At 31.6% G+C, this 16,081-nt stretch overlaps 2 protein-coding genes across 2 annotated transcripts; one reads left to right on the forward strand and one right to left on the reverse strand.

Annotated features, from left to right (window-relative positions):
* The first annotated feature begins 487 nt into the window (after positions 1 to 487).
* On the forward strand, positions 488 to 6,455 carry LOC126845933 (solute carrier family 12 member 9). Its single transcript, XM_050584979.1, has 15 exons — positions 488 to 755; positions 912 to 1,209; positions 1,299 to 1,433; positions 1,544 to 1,678; positions 1,884 to 2,080; positions 2,146 to 2,359; positions 2,423 to 2,692; positions 2,750 to 2,957; positions 3,553 to 3,751; positions 3,816 to 4,055; positions 4,684 to 4,832; positions 4,937 to 5,134; positions 5,426 to 5,669; positions 5,922 to 5,983; positions 6,052 to 6,455. The coding sequence occupies exons 1-15, from the start codon at positions 639 to 641 to the stop codon at positions 6,242 to 6,244; spliced, it is 2,859 nt and encodes a 952-aa protein (XP_050440936.1). The 5' UTR covers positions 488 to 638; the 3' UTR covers positions 6,245 to 6,455.
* A 4,349-nt stretch (positions 6,456 to 10,804) lies between these two features.
* LOC126840174 (prisilkin-39-like) lies at positions 10,805 to 14,735 on the reverse strand. The gene is made up of 3 exons (XM_050575749.1): positions 14,600 to 14,735; positions 14,350 to 14,464; positions 10,805 to 11,514 (listed from the first exon to the last, which is right to left on the reverse strand). Exons 1-3 carry the CDS (start codon positions 14,615 to 14,617, stop codon positions 10,988 to 10,990), a joined length of 660 nt encoding a protein of 219 aa, XP_050431706.1. The 5' UTR covers positions 14,618 to 14,735; the 3' UTR covers positions 10,805 to 10,987.
* Between the last annotated feature and the right edge of the window lie 1,346 nt (positions 14,736 to 16,081).

Genomic DNA, 16,081 nt, shown 5'->3' on the forward strand with positions numbered 1-16,081 from the left:
GAGTTCAACAGCGATCTGCAGTTAATATTAATATTTTTTTTTAAATTTGTAGGTAAATATACAATGAAGAGCAAAGTCCACTGATTGAACTCCCCTCGGAACTGTTATCTTTTACATTACATTCTATGTGTATAATTTTAATAGTTTGTAATAACTTGAAATATCACTGGAGTATTAGTAACTAAAATAAAAACCAAACTCCTACTTCAAAAGCAAATATTTTAAACGTGTAGGTAATACACAACACATCCACACACAAGGAATTTGTTGATTGATCAAGCGACCAGCATCTATATTATTTTATTAAATAATAATATACTAGTTACAATAAAATTTGTTATCGACAGTTACATAACGGGTTTGAGAATGATATCAATGTTACAACTTGTAGATACAATTATGTGGATAAAATGTGTTAAATATAATTTACCTCTCGGCTTTTAGGTTATAATCAAAAGTAAAAATTATTTAGGTGATTCCTTGTTGTTTAACTTAAATTCGGTTTAGTCGATTAGTCCAAAGTTGCGTTATTAAAGTATATAGTTTATGTTTTGTGTACTAATTTTATATCAGACGTTTTTTTCAATTAATAATACTATATTATTCATAACATAATAATATATGTATAACTTTAAATAATGGCGGCTGCGGAAAACGGCGAACGTACAGTTATCAATGGCTTATCACAGAATAATTCCTATCAAACGTTTACAAATAACTCAATTTCATCAAACATCATCAATTATCATATTGGTGTGCGTAGTAATATGTAATTTTTAACTTTTACGAACTGACAATACCTTATTGTTTTATTTTTTTTAAGCTCAGACTTGGTTTTCCTTGAAACCCAAAACAATAATATCTTTTATCTAAGTATTAAAACAATTAATAAATGTAATATATGTGAATAGCGTTCCTCAAAAGTAACAATGAATTCCTCTGATCCAAGTCCCTCGCCAACCGGGGTGCCGTTTTCGGGAAGTATGGGCGAAAAAATACCGCTAGTCAGTCGTCGGCGACAGATATTAGATTACGTTTCACGTATATTCACCAACAACACTAGCGACAGTGAAGAAGTAACTAAAAATGGATATGTCGAATTTGGCAACATCAATGAACCAACCAGCGGCCGCACTCTCGGTACTTTCTCCGGGGTGTTTGCCCCTGTGTGTCTCTCAATGTTTAGCGCCATGTTGTTCTTGCGAGTGGGTACGGTTCTAATTTAATGAAAAGCTGCGAGCAGACCATAGTACGTAATTAAGTATGTATGTGTTAAATTTTATGCTTTTTTTTTTTAGGATTTGTTGTTGGAAATGCTGGTCTAATTGAAACACTTTTACAATTTGTTATTGCTTATATAATAATTGTTTTTACTGTGATGTCTGTTTGTGCTATATCAACCAATGGTGCTGTTGAAGGCGGTGGCGCTTATTGTATCCTTTAACCACATCTTATGAATTATAATTTAACTCTGTATTTGTTTAATGTAGTTGTGTAATTGTAGTAATAACATCTAATAAGTTCCCTTACATCACATGTGTAGTTATGATAAGTAGAATATTAGGGCCTGAACTAGGAGGCTCTATCGGCACGTTATTTTTTTTCGCGAATATAGTAAGCAGTGCCCTCTGTATTGTAGGATGTGTAGAAGGCCTCATTGACAATTTTGGAGACTCTGGTAAGTTAATTATTAAAAATGCCTCATATATAATATTTATCTACCACGTGTTTCCAATTTCTAAGTATAGTTAATATATTTTTATAACTATTTTATACTATGTTTCATACTTTTGTATTATTGTGACTACCCAAAGAAGAATCAGACTGCTTAGGAACTACATTCATGTTATTGAGACTTAAATAATAGTGCAATTTATTTTCAGGTTATTTAATGCAAAATATATTAAATGACGGTCGTTGGTGGAGGTTCATCTATGCATCTTCATTAAATTTTTTTAATTTATTAATTTGTTTGATCGGAGCATCATTGTTTGCAAAAACAACTGTGACGATATTTGCTGTTGTTGTGATGTGTTTGCTATCTGCATTTATTAGTTTCTTCCTGAAACCTCCATTACAAGTAATTTATATGATAAAATTATATAATATTTTCTTACTGCTAATACTATTAATTAATGTTTATAGATCGAGGTGCCAGCTGCAAATACTTTTGTGAATCAAACAAACGAAACTGTGTTCTTAAATTACACGGGTTTTAGTTTGACCACTTTGACAACAAATTTAGGTCCAGATTTTGGATTTGATTATACGTCCAGCAATATAGCCGTCACTTTTTCATCTGTGTTTGGTGTACTATTTTGTGGCGTCACAGGAATTTTAGCTGGTGCTAATATGTCTGGTAAATCAATTTTAAAGAATTTAAATAAAACATGTTAATAGTAATTTGTTTGGTTGTTAATAGGGAACTTAAAGAATCCATCTCGCAGTATACCTCGAGGAACAATGGGCGGAGTATTGTTTACGTTTATTTCATACATTTGTCTATCTATTTTTGTCGCAGCGACATGCTCTCGAGAGTTACTTCAGCAGAACTATGTATTTTTAATGCCTATTAACATTTGGCCTCCATTCATTTCCATAGGTATTTTGACTGCTACGTTTTCAGCTAGTCTCAGCTGCTTAATCGGTGCTAGTAGGGTACTTGAAGCATTAGCAAAAGACTACATTTATGGTAAGTATTCAACTCAATAATAATCGAGCATATCAATAATATTTTCTAAATGTTCAGGTCGGCTATTACATTTTGTCAATTATGGAGTTTGGCGTTCAAATCCAATAGCAGCAGTAATTTTCTCTTGGGCAGTCGTACAGATTATTTTATTTATTGGATCACTCAACTTGATTGCTCAGTTGAATGCCATTTTGTTTTTGTTGGCTTATGTAGCGCTGAATTTGACGTGCCTTGGCTTAGACCTTACTTCGGCTCCCAATTTTAGGTATGGGATAATAATAATGATTGTCAATAACTGTTCTCTTTTTTAAATTAACACAATCTACAGTCAACAAAAATCAGTTTTTCATGGTCAAAGTTAGAAAAAATTAGTTAATTAATAGGGCATTACACCTATACATTTGTATGTAAATGTTTTTTACATATAGGTCCCATGACCTATTGACTATTATTAAATCTGAAAAATGTCTTGTTTCTGGCGGCTGGGTGCTGAAGAATTTTCAATGTTGTATTTGTTAACTAAGTACATTATTACATTTATTAGAAAGTAGGTTTTTGTTCTTAAAATATTCAAAAAAACCTTAGCAATTTATCAATAATCCACCAACTTAAAGCCCTCAAAAATATTTATAGTGATGGTTTTGCATAAAATGTTGTATAAACATTAATTTCTAAATTATACCCAAATTAATTGATAACATTTTGAAATCATTAAATTTCATGTCTTAACATATTGTAAAATATATTTTTAAAGTAGTGAAGACATGTTGAACATTATTTTAATCTTTTTTTTTTCTACTTTAGTAATAACTGTAAGTCATATTATAATTAATTTTTGCATTTTTAAAAATATTTATTAGGCCCTCTTTCAAGTTTTTCTCTGTATGGACCTGTTCCATAGGATTAGTGGGATGTGTTGTGATGATGTTTGTCATAAATCCGTTTTATGCTTCAACGAGCTTTGGATTATGCCTTTTATTGATTCTCTTGCTGCATTTATTTTCTCCATGTAAAGCCACGGAATGGGGATCCATATCTCAAGCATTGATTTTTCATCAGGTATGTTTCATGTTTGCTTTTGTTGTATGTACCTTTAGTGTTAATCAATTATACCGCTTTTAAGGTACGCAAATATTTACTGCTTTTGGATCCAAGGAAGAATCACATAAAGTTCTGGAGACCTCAGATGTTACTAATGGTGGCTAATCCTAGGTCTTCGTGTCCAATGATTACATTTATAAACGATCTAAAAAAAAGCGGTTTGTTTGTGTTAGGACATGTTAAAGTTGGCGAAACAGAAACCAATTTGGATTATACAGATACCTACATGCCAAACTGGCTGACTCTTGTCGACCACGTCAAAGTAATTAAACATACGTCCACTTAATCTATATGCTTTATCTATTGCTTGTAATTATTCTTCACAGATATTTCTCTGTTCAGGGGATTGAAAACAACCAGTTTTTTTTTTGTATTTTATAATATAGGCAATATATAAGAAAAAAGTGGTTTTATTCAATTTTGACCATGTCAATTTTTTCAGGATAGTTTGTCGAACCTTTATGGTATTATTCTAACTTGTATATTTATTCTATGAGTAAAATTGTGAGAAAATTATATTCATTTATATAAAAATATATAAATTTATTGGGTTATACTGAAATCCAATTTTTATTTAAAAAAATCCAATTGTTTGTAATTAATAAATTAAATTAGAACATTTTTCAATATTAAAAAGTAAATTTTTTACATAAATAAGTAAAAAAATGTATGTATCTGTCTCTAACATAAGCTAGTAAAAAATAGCCTAAGAACTCTTATATTTTTACAAAATTGAAATAGGACTATTACTATTCTATATACTATTCTGAGTAGTCAAAATTTAGTCGGGCTTTTTGGTATAAAATATCAAAATAACATAACGCTTTCATTCCCCTTAAAATAATGGTTGTATTATAATATTAACATTAAAACTGTGCATTTTTTTTTAGGTAAAAGCATTTGTTGAACTGACAGTAGCGAGAAGTGTGCGAGAAGGATTACATCATCTAGTAAGAATATCGGGTATGGGAGCGATGAAACCCAATACTGTAGTTTTTGGATTTTACGATGATAAAGTTCCATTTGACTATTTTACCAGGTATAATTAAAATCTCAATATTTTATAAATAAAAACCATAACTATTTTATTGTTAATTTTTATAACAAAAATTAAATTACTTGGAATATGTTGTACTATTATAGATTGGATTCAGTTTACAAAACAGTCACGTTCCAAGGAGTAACTGTTAATGATGAAAAATTTCCTCTTAGGTCGCCAAACGATGGAAAGCATTTAACGGCTTCTGAATTTGTTTCGATGATTTGTGACGTGTATTTAATGCACAAAAACATTTGTATTTGTCGTCACTTTGATCTCTACAACAAGGCAGACATCATTAAGTATGGAAAAAAAAAATGACTAAAACTAAAATTACAATTTGCTTAAGTAATAGGAGGATAAGTGACCGAGTGGGTAAGTTTAGTGGCCAGTTTAGCACTCGGTCATAAGCGCTCTGTTTGCTGGGCGAGGAATTGTCTGGTGAAAAAAAGAGCCATCATCCCCTTCTCCAGCGACAGACCGACATCTCATGATAGCAGCTTGCCCAACACTGCATGGGTCTTCAAGGGTTGCTACATGATGATGATGATAATACGTTTAAGCATATGATTCACGTACAACTATTTTTATAGGAATCCCAAGTACAAATACATTGATGTATGGCCAGTTAACTTTCTTGGGCCATCTATGAACGATGCGTACGATACTTCTAGTTTGTTCATGTTGCAACTGGCTTGCATCATTAAAATGATAGCCGTTTACAAGAAACATATATTACGCGTCCATTTACTCAGTAATAACGTCGATATAGAAAGTCAAAGAGGGCAGTTAAAATTGCTGTTAAATAAACTCAGGATAAAGGCTACAATCCATGAGGTAAATGGCACAAAGAAAAACTTTTTTTTTTTTCAAAAAACATAGAATGATAATGTTTTTAGCCTTATGAATAGTTAAAGCTCATGGTCTATAATGTCGATAGATTGTTGAGCTAAGCGATTACTGATAACAGCTGTCTCTTATCAGCGCTAAGAAAATCACGCATCACCTGGTTCATTGAATGATCTTCAGCCTAAAAATATAATCATGTTAAAAATAAATAAATTTACTCAATAAAATGGTTAATTTTAGGTAAAGGAATGGTCCGAAGTCGAAGGAACTATGGAAACTGATAGTAAATCATATATAGCTAGGTGATTGTTAATTATTTCATGTTAAATGCGTTAATTCCTTCTTATAATAATAAAATGTATAATTACAGTGTTAACCAGCTAATTAGAAAACAATCAGCCGAGACCGCCATATGTTTTGTATACTTGCCGATACCAAAGGATCCTCGTGGATCAGAACTGCAGAATGTCAGTTTCTTAAACGCTTTGACAGAGTTGACTAATAATTTGCCACCTACAGTTCTCGTACATGGAGTAAGCGCAGTCACATCGACTACATTGTAATGATTTTTCTTCTGTTGAGCAAATGTACGTGTCTTTATCATTTTGCCTTATATCTACATATCTCATTTTTCTTTTTTTTATCTAAGTTAATGTGATACATTTTTGAAAACATATTTGTGTGTAATTATATATAATTAATGATAATTTATTAACATAAAAATTGTGTGATTATAAAAAGATGAATTTGTTTTGATTTTATACAACATGTATGCTATACAAATTAAAAAAAAAACTGTTATAATATATTATTTTTTGAAAACGTGTTATATTTTAATGTCGAAGATCAATAATGTCATATTATTATTCAAACTGTAACTCTAGCTAAAACTGTTTTAGCTGTAAATTGAGAGTTTACAAAAAATGTCTTAGTTTAGTCCTTAATAAAGAGTTGCTGGGTGTCATTTTAATATTAAAACAAATACAGATGACTAAAAAACATTGGTTTACTCATTTGCCACCAGAGATAGGCGATTTGAAAATATAAATAAAACAAGTTAACCACTACCTTGACGAGCGGTTGCCGTTGAATTTTTTCACACCTAAAGACGGACTAAAAAATATTCCTTTATAATTAAAAGAAATACTTTTCGGGGATGTATTTGTCGCGTTTTTAAAAAGGACAGTTGCACGTTTTTTTTTTTTATTAAAACACAAATATATCGTTTGTGTGTGAGAAAAATTATAAAAAAAAAAAAATAGAAAATTATTTAAAAATCGTTTATCCAAAAAATTCGTTAACCGATTGATCGTCGTTGGCCACCGAGATCTCTGTGGAATGTCGCAATATTTTTTTTATTGACCAGACTAACCAAAGTTATTGCAAGTTATAGAGCACCAATTTCGGGGACTGCTATTTTAACGACAAAGTCAGCAGCTCAATTTGTTCTTTTAAGTCGAAAGTTAGTAGGTACGAAAAATCCTCTCTGGCACACGTTTCTCGTGAAAATAAACAGTGTCTAACTCCAGGAATTACCAGAAAAGAGTCTTGGGAAAAAACGTGGTCAACAATTGCAAGTCGATCCAAGAGACCCTAAAGGTCGTAAGGCTAGTATTGAAAATGTTTTGTTGGTTTTAGTCAATTTATTACATTTATTATATAAGAGTTAAGATATCTTGCACATCTATGATTGTATAGTCCTTATCAATCTTACATAGTTGTTTTGCTAAAATTCGATAAAATTGTCATTGTGCACGTATGCATTCACCCTCAGTAGACTAAAAAAATGCAACTAATGATATTTTTAAAAATATTAAAAAATACCACTCAATATGTATTATTTTGTATACTATACGTTTTTTAATAAATCTAGTAGACGTCAAGTGAAGCTTATTTGATAGTAAAAATGTGTAGTTATTTATACGATACTCATTACTACACGGAAGTGCACGATTGTACATTGTACGTTTTCATTTATTACTTCAAAACAAAATAGTTCTATAAATTTTCTTGTGATTTATGACTATAGTCTGGAATATAGTTTGTTTTTTAAACAATTCAATTGTGCAACTAAGGGTAAAGGTTGGAATTTTATTGGTGTTTGCTCAAGTTGCCAACACCGTCGCCAAATACATACCTCATGCAATAAGTATATTATATATACATGTTTATTGTCGTTGTGCTCGATGCGCGTTTATTGGATTTGTTTAAAGTCCAAAAGCCAAAATTTAAACGATTACTTACACTTAATATAAACAGATGAACTACTCGAGGTGTATTCCCCGGAACCGAGACACTGCACCTAACCGTACGAACATCAACAAGACAGGCCACGTTATCAACGACGAATTGTTTTCGGTGGCGATGGAAATGTCTGACCGACGACGTGTCATAAACACCATCAACGACCGCCTTTTGAGTAGGTACCGAAACTGCCAGAGAAACGTCTGCGGCCAATCTCAAACGCCTTCGGTCAATCTCTGAACATTTGCTACAACTAATGTAAGCCTAACTCAGTAAGTGGTGTGTGAAATACGATTATAATCAGCTTTTTAGGTTTAAGAGTTAATAAAAATTGTACATTTGATCATAATATTTTTTAGTGAAAAATAAACCTATTACAATATGCTCTCTCTATCTTACGTTTAACGTCCGTTACTCCCGCCGATCGGGGCTTAGACGGTTTATAGATTTGGCATTTTCGGGCTTATAGCTAGCTGCCGACCTAACGCGCTACCAAACAAGCTGGCCCTAGGGCCCAGAGAGAGGCGCAGGTCTACTAAATAACATTCCTGCCCCTTGGAAATTACTAATTATAAAGCTACATAATTAATAATAGATCGACATCAGAGTTAAACCACTGAGACGGCGGATTGTGTATGCAATTTAATAGCATGGAAGTCTACAATCGTTTTACAAGTAGGAAATAGTATGTATAATAGCTATTATTGTACTAATCATTTGTATTATAATTGTATTGTCAATGTTTACCAACTTAGACTTACTTTCAAGTTTCAAACGTTACTCTAACTCTTATATTTCATATGTAGGTATATTTGTTTATAATAACGTAGTGATGTTTGTTATGTAACAAAATATTTTACTTTTAAGTCATATATTTTCTCATGGGAACCAAAATCCATTTAATTATACTGTAGAAAAATAGCGATTCAGACTAAAACAATGGACAACTAATAAATAACATTTATCGTAAACTATTTTGCTTTGAAAATTACAAGAATAAACTTCAATACGATCGACAATAAACAAGAAGAGAAGATATCCAAAGTGATTCGACAACAACAGTTCGAGTCATAAGGTTACTTATGTTTACATACGTATAAATATCGCTTAATATTCGTGCACGTAGGCACAAATGAATATTACTAATGAACTATTATTGTGTAATGTACATAAAGTAATTGTCGGAGTTATATCTGAATGAAAAGTCAACGGCCACGGGCTAAGTATTTGCTCGCCAAGTGGTCATTTTGTTTAGATACTTATGATTGTTGTTGGGGAAAAACGTTATTGTCATGAATGTCATAATAAATTACACGCGATGTAGTTGTGGGAACTGGTAAGACAATTGCTAGATATTTATCGCTAATAATCGTCCACACGGGTTAAAGTGCAACGACACGACAACAACAACAATAGAACTGCATTCGTTTTTGTTTATACTTACGGCAGGCTCGAGACGCTCCATAAATCACTGATCGCATTTTGGCGTATCTACCGAGTTCATCATCTGCTTACCAACCCCTTGAAATGAAGTGTCAAACTTCTATTCACTCGCGGTAAACTACAACGAACAAGAATAACAGCAATAGTTTTGTGCTAGTGTTTTGTTCTATAGGTACATTTTTATCTTACCTTTATCATTATTTTTTTAGTAATTTGGAAGTACTCATAAATAGTCGGAGATTTTTATGGGATCTTTTAAAAACGGTTGAAAGTGATAGGCGAAACGAGTACATCGAACAATATTTATATTAAATATTACTGTACTTTGAAAAGATATAATTTTTTTTTATTGACTATTTCAGCTAGTGTTAAGCAATAACGTCTAAATGTCGCTAAAATAAATGTTGCCAATATTACAAAATTCCCACTTATGTTTAACGGTTAGTGTTTTTTTAAATTTTTGTTTAACTATATACTTATATATTTGTTTAATGATAAAACACAAAATGTTGTCATTTTTACACATATTTACCTACATATTATTCTGCAACAATATGTTGTGGTATTCAATTTTGATAATCTAGCTGCTTCAATAATAAACTATTATGTATTGTCATTTATAAGGCTATACAAAAAGTTTTCTATAATTCACAATAATAAATTCTAAATTTTAAGTTTTTTTAAAATATTTTTATTGATATATAGCACGAGAAAGAATGTTATTAAAAAGACAATTTTACTAATCTGATTTTGAAAAATAACCTTATACGACAAATAAATTGTTAGTGTTTTATTAAAAAACCCGTTAATTAAAGGAGCTAAATTATATTTATTATTCATGTTATTTCCAATAAAAAAAAAACTACTACATTATATTATCTAGAAAAGACGAGACCGTAGGCAATACTAATAATTACATTTTCATAATACCGTGGTGACTAACTGCAAACTGCAGTACAAACATATTATTCACAAAAGTATAGTTTATAATAAATTATTTATATGCAATAGTTGTTATAACATGCAATTAAAATTAGTGTATAATACCGAGTTGTATTATTAAAACCATATTTATTAAAGACCTTGACATACATATTTATGTTTCCTTGTACTTATAATTTGATGTTATCGCGTAATATCTTTTACAGTAGATCTTTGACCACACGCATTAACCTATAGCGTGAAATGAAAGATAAATAAACGATTATACTATTATTATTATTAAGTCATCTTCAAGTCAATAATTTCTATATAGTGCCATTTACTCGTTGTGTCTAATAAATAATAACCATAAGATGTAACTGTGTGTTAAGTTTAAATACAAAATTAAAGTACTTACTAATATTAATTTATAGAACGTTGCTTGTAAATAACCATAGGAATTCAATAGTCATTTAAAGGTGAAAATAGCTCCCTACATTCAAAAGTCTCACGCATTTAAAGATGTATTTCGTTTATTGTTGGAAGATAATAAATAAAATAGTTTATATAAAAAACAATTACATGGACAGTGTTTTTACATATTATTTAAACATGAACTTATTATTTTTTTTTATTTCACAAAAAAAAAATCTTAAGTCCACAGAGACGTGACCGAGTGCCGGATGCTCACACTACGTTCACCACTTGTTGTAACCGTAACCGGTGGAGTATGGGCTGGAGCTGTAACCTTTGTTGTAACCGCCGTATACGTCACTGTCGTAACCGTTGTGTCCGTAGGAGCTGTAAGATCCTGGGTAGCTGTAGCTGTTGCTGTAAGAATGGGCGCCTGAGTATGCGCTCGGGTAGCTCTTGTAACCGCTGCTGTATGTGCTAGGGTAACCGCTGCCGTATGCGCTCGGGTAACCGCTGCTGTACGTGCTCGGGTAACCGCTGCTGTACGTGCTCGGGTAACCGCTGCTGTAAGCGCTTGGGTATCCGCTGCTGTACGAGCTTGGGTATCCGCTGCCGTATGTGCTTGGGTAACCGCTGCCGTATGTGCTTGGGTAACCGCTGCTGTACGAGCTTGGGTATCCGCTGCTGTACGAGCTTGGGTATCCGCTGCTGTACGAGCTTGGGTATCCGCTGCTGTATGAACTCGGGTATCCGCCGTAGCCGCTGCTGTAACCGCCGGACGGGTAGCTGTTGTAACCGTGACCTGAGAACACTGTAAACGGAAGAACAGGTCAATAAATAAAATATTGTTACTGCGTATTCTCATTTTAATACGCCCGCAGTTTTGGACAATATTCGAATATTTGTATATTTAGACGAAGCAATAAATAAAACAATTATCTGAGATAATAAAAAGTATTTAAGATGAACATGATTTTTTATCTAAAAAATACAATTAATTTATAGATAAAAAAACAAGAATGTTAAAATTATTCGTACAAAGGTTATAAAGACATATTTATTTAGTACTTAATGGCAATTTACTGTAAAGTAACCAAATGTTGATGTTGTATTTAACATTGTTTAAAGATGTAACTTAAAAGATCTTAAAGTATGCTAAACTTAGCCCGTTCCAGATCTTAAATAATTTTTATTTTGAATGGAAACATCCTAATTATCATCTAACCTGACCTCTACGTTTAACTATTATAACGCCTTTCATTATTTGTTTAATCTTTGTCAGCATCAAACCATAACAATTAAGAGAGTGAAATGTCACGAATTTTCTTGAAATATACAAAATTGGCAACATACTGAAAGTTCATTCTGTGTTTGACAAAAAGTTTTTTTGTTTTTCAAATGAATGAAGTGCTCTTAAGCGTAGAACAATTATGCTAAACATTTGGATTTATTAATTTTTGATCGCGTTTGTACGTTGTAGAAAAAAATAAAAACCGCAAGTAACTCATGTACGAAGGACGGTGATGACCTTATCTATAGCAGACACGGTTCCGTAAGCACCACGGACGTTCACACGTGTAAGTTCGTCGGGGACGTTCGATTTTCTTAAGGAAACATTTTTGGTTTTTGTCGTTTTTCCACTGACACATAACACATTATATTGACGAAGGATATTAAAATATATTATCATCATCATCATCATCATCATCATCATCATGATAATGATCATTGCCTCGTTGACTATTGTGTCGTTCGTCGTCAATTGCCCGCCTACACTTACCGGTGACCTTGGACCGGTAGAATAGAATCGTTGTCGGTTGCAATACAATAACGTGGAAAATGCGGCCAATTAGAAGGAATTAGCGAAAAAAAAAATAATAAAGAAAAATACATTTAAGGTTATTATGTGATACCGTGTAACGTATATTTGACGGGCTGGTCATCATAATACTTACATAGTGTTATTATTATACATCATATAGGCGGCAGTGGCTAACGGTGAAGGTTTTTTTAAGTCTTATTATTTTCCGGACCAACGATGACAGACGTGTTAATGGCGTTAACAATAGCATACAAAATAATGGTTTTTTCTAAGTCAAAGTGAATAATTTAACTAGAGATGACGACCTTCAGTTCCAGTTATTTGTCTTACAGAGAATACGAATTTTTATTATTTAAAAAATTACTGTAAAGGTGGACTGGCCCATCCAAACGGTCCAATAGAAATTGAAGATGATACTACTACAACTGTACTGCCATTATCGCACTTGGTAACTTGAAGCAACAAAGCCAATACACATTGAAATATTTGTTTACCAATAGAGAGAGAATTGACTGATAATAAGCTTAAAACTTATAATAGGTATTTCACATCGAAACTTTAATCATGTAGTAACTACTCTAACTTAATTTTACTATTAATTACGATTGACCCAATCAAAATTCGGAAATTTTATTACCGAAGATGTATTCCTCTTACTAATCTGGCTCTGAGCTAGGATAGAGATGAGCGAAGGAAAAGGTTTAGTATAGGATAAATTGTGTATAAGGAAAAGGTGAAGGAGCGAACATTAAGCTTATTTTTCTTTTTAGATTAATTGAATCGAAGAATGTTTAAGAAAAAACTATTTATTAGTTCAGTTTCTAGTTCGTTTAAAAAATATACTTCATTTTTGTAACATTGTTACTCTTTGTCAAAATGAAGAAAAGTACTATATTTTTAGCGTGCAGTATACTGCTAATGGTGACAATAATTTAAAAAAAAAACGAAAACACAAGTAAAATAAAATTCCTAGACAACATACGGTAGATATTAAAAACTATAAAAATCATAAAACTGTATAAGTAAATTAATGTATTTTTTGCGCGCTTTAGTTTTATGTTTCAAAGTTACTATTTACATGTTAATAATATTAGTATATTGTACTAATTTGCATACTGCGGCCCTGCAAAGAGGCAATACATCTGAAGTAGCCTAGTTCTTTCACAGACTAATTGTTATTATTCATATTGTACTCATGTGCATTTATAAATAAATAGTTTTTAGAAATACATAATAATAATTTTTCAGTTAGCTAGTAAATTTACTTGTTAGCGTTTCATTCGATTTTACAAAGAGCTTAAAAATGATTACGCTAAGATACCTTAATAGTATGTTTTAAGTGCTAGTTTGTAATCTGTATGACGTATAATGTTACTGATTGTATGTATCTTTTTGCGTTTTTTGAATAATTGTTCAGTAAATCGGATTTAAAATTGTATAAAGCAAAATATTTTCAAAATATTTTTGCAACATTATTTAGTTGAAAATCATAATACGATAATATAATAAATGTCGTGTAAAATGTTGTTTTTTAAAAATATCAGTTACCAATGAGGTGAAGCTAAGATTGTCGGTACTCGAAAATAAGAATATTTTTTTATAATATAACTTTCTGTATAATATTTTGTATGCGCTTGTTTAAAGTATAACGAATTTACAAAATGGTTTAATAGGTGCTCAATTAAGAAAGACGTAAACATTGTAAACCTATTAAAATCGGATTTTAAGAACTGTTAAAGATAAAAGTATTTCTATGAAATTTGACACAAGAACGCCTGAATAGATTTTTAACTCTATTAAACGCGTTGTTCAAGAGGTACTCACGTCGTCCGGAAGCCGCGGTGGACAAGTCCTCTGACCGTTTCTCTACGGCTTTGGTCTCTTTCTTGGCTTCTTCGGCGCAAGCCAATGCTACGGCCACGGCCAACACGACGAACACCTTGTTGGGTAAAATAAAAATAAGGCATTAAAAGATAGTAAAAAACATTACTTTTGCATCAGGCAAATATCACAGAACCGGAAAAACGAATGTCTTGGACGGACAAACAAAAATAAGTATGCAACTACTACTCACTTTAACGAGGGAGTTCATTGTGTGGTTTTGATTTTGGGCGGTTTTTGTATTTGCGTTAAACTCTGTGTATGATATTTGTATGCGTAAAGTAGAGAAGACGATTTTGGTGTAACGTGCCGATCGGCGAGAACCGAGTTTATATAAGACGCCGGCCGGCGACCCCACCCGTCCGGATAACCCTGGGACTTATGGATTGCGGTTCCACGCGGTCTTTCGGATGCCCGAAGATATGGGAAATCTGTGTGTGAGCGCAAGGAAGAGAAAAAAATATGAACGTGATTTATTTACATATTATATTATTCGCGGTACGTTCAAGGTTGTGGGAGAATATTATTATTACTATATTATACGTTACGTGGTGTCTGGCGGGTGCGCGGGTGTACATATTGTATTTTGATCGAGAAGTTCGAATGACGGGAATTATTGATTTTTTTTTTTACACACAATTTCATTCGCCATTGGCTAATAAAGACTGAATTATAGCTGTTCGAAAAATGATTTCAGTTTTTTCAATGTTTATTGTACCCGATGAACGACACAGACGTCGTTTAAGGTGTAAAACCAAGTTAATCCATAAACCGTCCTGGCCTTGTTTTTGTGGTAGTTTTGAAATTTTTGAAACGTAATATAGGAACCAATTCTATGCATGGAGGTCGGGTTTTGTCAGCGTCTTTTTCCGGTTTCGTTTTTATTGTTTGTATAAAATTCACTTTTTTCTGTTTTTAATTACTTTAATTGAAAAAAAAAAATACAATATTCATAATATCGTTTTTTAAGTGTCATCGAATTTCTAACATTCTACTAAACCAATAATAATTCATACTGCCAATAATAAATAATAGTGAAAACAAATTGTGAAAAAACGTTGAAAATAGACGCTACGGCAATTTAAAAAAACAAAATGTACTACCCATAAAGGCGCCTCATTACTGTACAAATAAAGTACCTAAGTAAGTACACTAAGTTGTATTTGTTAATTAATATTTTACCAAAAATAACCTTTATCAAAATATCTAATTATGCTTATGAGGACAAGTGTGAAAATTGAATTACAACGTGCATTATAAAATAACAACTCTAATATTTTCCGTTGAATAATGGACTTCTTATTTATACATAAATTGTAAATTAATTTTTATATTTTTTTTTATTGTTAATCGCTTGGCGTTAAAGAATTTCTACGTGTAAAATTAAAAAAATAAAATATATTACGTAATTTATAATACATAATACTATAATTACTATTTTAGGGATTCAATAAAAAATGTAATTGTTGGAAAATTATATTTATGATAAAAATACAATTTTTTAGCCTGAAATAAAAAATGTTCTTTGAATGACAATTAAAAAACAATATTATTTGTGATTTTATTTTTTGGGCAATCGTTGTCTCCTTCAAAATTAACCAATCTCACAAAATGCTAAATGTTAATATGCAGATTTCGAAAGTACTGTTCCTGTTATTTTAACATATTAAATATA

This window comes from Adelges cooleyi, unplaced genomic scaffold (assembly GCF_023614345.1).
Source record: "Adelges cooleyi isolate 19-005CV unplaced genomic scaffold, UGA_ACOO_1.1 ACOO_flye_CR_arks_rails_tigmint_CR_PRNA_108, whole genome shotgun sequence".
Taxonomy (NCBI): domain Eukaryota; kingdom Metazoa; phylum Arthropoda; class Insecta; order Hemiptera; family Adelgidae; genus Adelges; species Adelges cooleyi.